The sequence below is a fragment of the Nerophis lumbriciformis genome, linkage group LG29, assembly GCF_033978685.3.
Source record: "Nerophis lumbriciformis linkage group LG29, RoL_Nlum_v2.1, whole genome shotgun sequence".
Lineage (NCBI taxonomy): Eukaryota > Metazoa > Chordata > Actinopteri > Syngnathiformes > Syngnathidae > Nerophis > Nerophis lumbriciformis.
In genome coordinates, this window is record NC_084576.2 from 30830001 (window position 1) to 30833189 (window position 3189).

Genomic DNA, 3189 nt, shown 5'->3' on the forward strand with positions numbered 1-3189 from the left:
CCGTTCATCTAATCTGCAATGAGACAGATTATTTATATATATATATATATATATATATATATATATATATATATATATATATATATATATATATATATATATATATATATATATATATATATATATATATATATATATATATATAAAACCCTTTTTTTTTACTCATCCTCCCCCAGCGTTTTAACTTTTTCACATCTTTTAAGGGGCGCCTTGTGGCCATCAGCGTTCCTCTTCTGTAACTCTGTACACTCTTTCTTTGTCTCATCTTCAACAGGTTTGTGCTGAAAACAGACTTTTGTTGTACTTGTGCAATGACATTAAAGACTTACCTACCTATATATATATATATATATATATATATATATATATATATATATATATGTATATATATATGTATATATGTACTGTTCTCCTGGCAACCTCCAAACCCAGACTGGTCCATCAGATTGCCAGATGGAAAAGCGTGATTCATCACTCCAGAGAAGGCGTCTCCACTGCTCTGGAGTCCAGTGGCAACATGCTTTACACCATTGCATCCCACGCTTTACATTGGACTTGGTGATGTACGGCTTAGATGCAGCCGCTTGGTCATGGAAACCAATTCCATGAAGCTCTCTGCGTGCTGTACATGGGCTAATTGGAAGGTCTCATGAAATTTGGAGCTCTGTAGCAACTGACTGTGCAGAAAGCCTTTGCACTTTGCGCTTCAGCATCCGCTGACCCCTCTCTGTCAGTTTACATGGCCTACCACTTGGTGGCTGAGTTGCTGTTGTTCCCAAACTCTTCCATTTTCTTATAATAAAGCCGACAGTTGACTTTGGAATATTTAGGAGCGAGGACATTTCACGACTGTATTTGTTGCACAGGTGGCATCCTATGACAGTTCCACGCTGGTAATCACTGAGAGCGGCCCTTTCTTTCACAAATGTTTGTAGAAACAGTCTCCATGCCTAAGTGCTTAATTTTATACACCTGTGGCTGGGCCAAGTGATTAGGACACCTGATTCTGATCATTTGGATGGGCGGCCAAATACTTTTGGCAATATAGCGTATGTGAAACATACGAGTTCCTCTGGTGAATGATATATTACATTAAAAAAAAAAGTTCAACTCCCTTTTAATGAGTTGAAGAGTACCTACTGATTTGTGAAGTGAACAAATGATGACAAGAACAAAAGTCAAAGGTTGCCCAGCAAAAAGTCAACATTGAGATGGCAAAATGATTTTTTCATGTACAGCAGTTGCATAATTGAGTGCACAGATATTCTCCCATAAAAGCTAAAACCTTCATTTTACTTTCTTAAACGTTATGATCTGAGCTTTGTTAATATGTTCGATAGACTGAGCTATTTAAAGAACCAGTCCAAAAACTATGTGCCCACATTGCTTCACTCCATCAGCTACAGCATGTCTGCCCTACAAGGTTGCAGAGCAGCTTCTGTCCTTGAAAACAAGACAGAGTCCACGCAGGCCAGCTCTGGGCAATATTTCCTTCCATCCATTAGCTTGAACATATATAGGGTCAAGCTGGAGCCCATCTCAGCAGCTGATTCAATATAGCGGCGGGACACACCCTGGATGCAATCATCCATCAATCTTTACCAATTCAAAGAACCACATTCTTTTACTGCTCAGTCAAGATGTGCCGCGATCAGATTGTCACACTTTCACTGTTTACATTGCGCAAGTCTGCAGGGCGCAGTCGGTTTAAATTTTAAATTGCCTTGTGAAATAAAGTTGATTTGATTTGTGACATACTTGCCAACCTTGAGACCTCCGATTTCGGGAGGTGGGGGCGGGGGGCGTGGTTGGGGGCGTGGAGTATATTTACAGCTAGAATTCCCCAAGTCAAGTATTTCATATATATATATATATATATATATATATATATATATATATATATATATATATATATATATATATATATATATATATATATATATATATATTTATATATACTTATATTTATATATATCCCGGACCCTGGCCAAACATTTTTTAACCCAATGTGGCCCCCGGGTCAAAAAGTTTGGGGATCCCTGAGCTAGAAGAAGAAAAAAAAAGTACATTTGGCAGCAAGTGGTCCAGTTGTAGTATTTCACAGCATGGCTGTGCTATAGTGGGCCTGTTACATAAACCCTTACATCATTCCTGCTGTGTGGGTTGTGTGGAATAATTCACCATAAGGCTGCTGTCAGGTCTTATTTTAGTAGGACAGTCATAAATACATTTATTGTTTTTTTTTTGGTTATTCTGAAAGATTTCAGTTGAAGGATGAAATAGACGAGCACTCACCCGTGTTAAAAGACTGCAGTATTTCCAAAAGGGGATGCGTCTCATTATGTGCCATCTTGTTCATTCCCAAGACAAGCTTCTTCTTCTTCTTCTGCTTCTTCTTCTCCGCCTTCTTCTTGTGTGTGTGTTGGAGGAAACTTTGCTGTCACACTTCCTTCCCTCTCTGACTTTAAAATTAGCAAGTCCACAGCTTATCTGCCTGGGACATTGTTTCCCCCACTTTTGCCATCATTTCCTCCAGATCAATACCCTTTTTCTTTTGTCCACAAAGGACTCCCACGGCTGTAACTCCTATGATAAGGATGATGCTCCTTTATTCTCTGGCCCAAATAAAAGTATTAGCATGTTTAAAAAGTCATGTAAGCGTGGGTCTGTGGGGCTATCAGACTCTCAGTCCCTGTGGGGATTTCCTTCCATTGTTGGTGTTTCCACTCAACTGCAGTGGCTTTTACAGCACACTCTACTCCTGTTTTTGCTTTAAAGCACACTTTATTGTCACTTTTACACACCTTCATATATTTTATTTCACTCCAAATAATTATTTTAATTGTCTTCTCCAGCTATTTTTTTTTAATATCAACAGTTGCTTGAGAGAACAAGGTGTATGACGGAGACGTCCAGCAGATGGCGACAAAGTTGCGACAAATAACAAAGCCTGCAGTTTCCAAGCTTTGCCACTAGAGAACAGCAAATCCAGGTTTTAATAATAATAATAATAATAATGATAATAATTTTATAATTTTTTTTATAGTGCTTTTACCAAGACTCAAAAACCCTTTACAAAAAAATGTAAAATATAATTAAAAATATTTTTATCTTAATCATATTTTAGTTCTATTATATTTGTTTATATATATATATATATATATATATATATATATATATATATATATA

General features: G+C 37.0%; 1 protein-coding gene across 1 annotated transcript in view; it reads right to left on the bottom strand.

Annotated features, from left to right (window-relative positions):
- myct1b (myc target 1b) overlaps positions 1 to 2430 on the bottom strand; it is a 12588-nt gene extending 10158 nt beyond the window's left edge. Inside the window, exon 1 of the mRNA XM_061924282.1 lies at positions 2296 to 2430. Coding sequence (XP_061780266.1) covers positions 2296 to 2359 — 64 coding nt within the window. The 5' untranslated portion in view covers positions 2360 to 2430. The remainder of the gene's footprint in view (positions 1 to 2295) is intronic.
- Between the last annotated feature and the right edge of the window lie 759 nt (positions 2431 to 3189).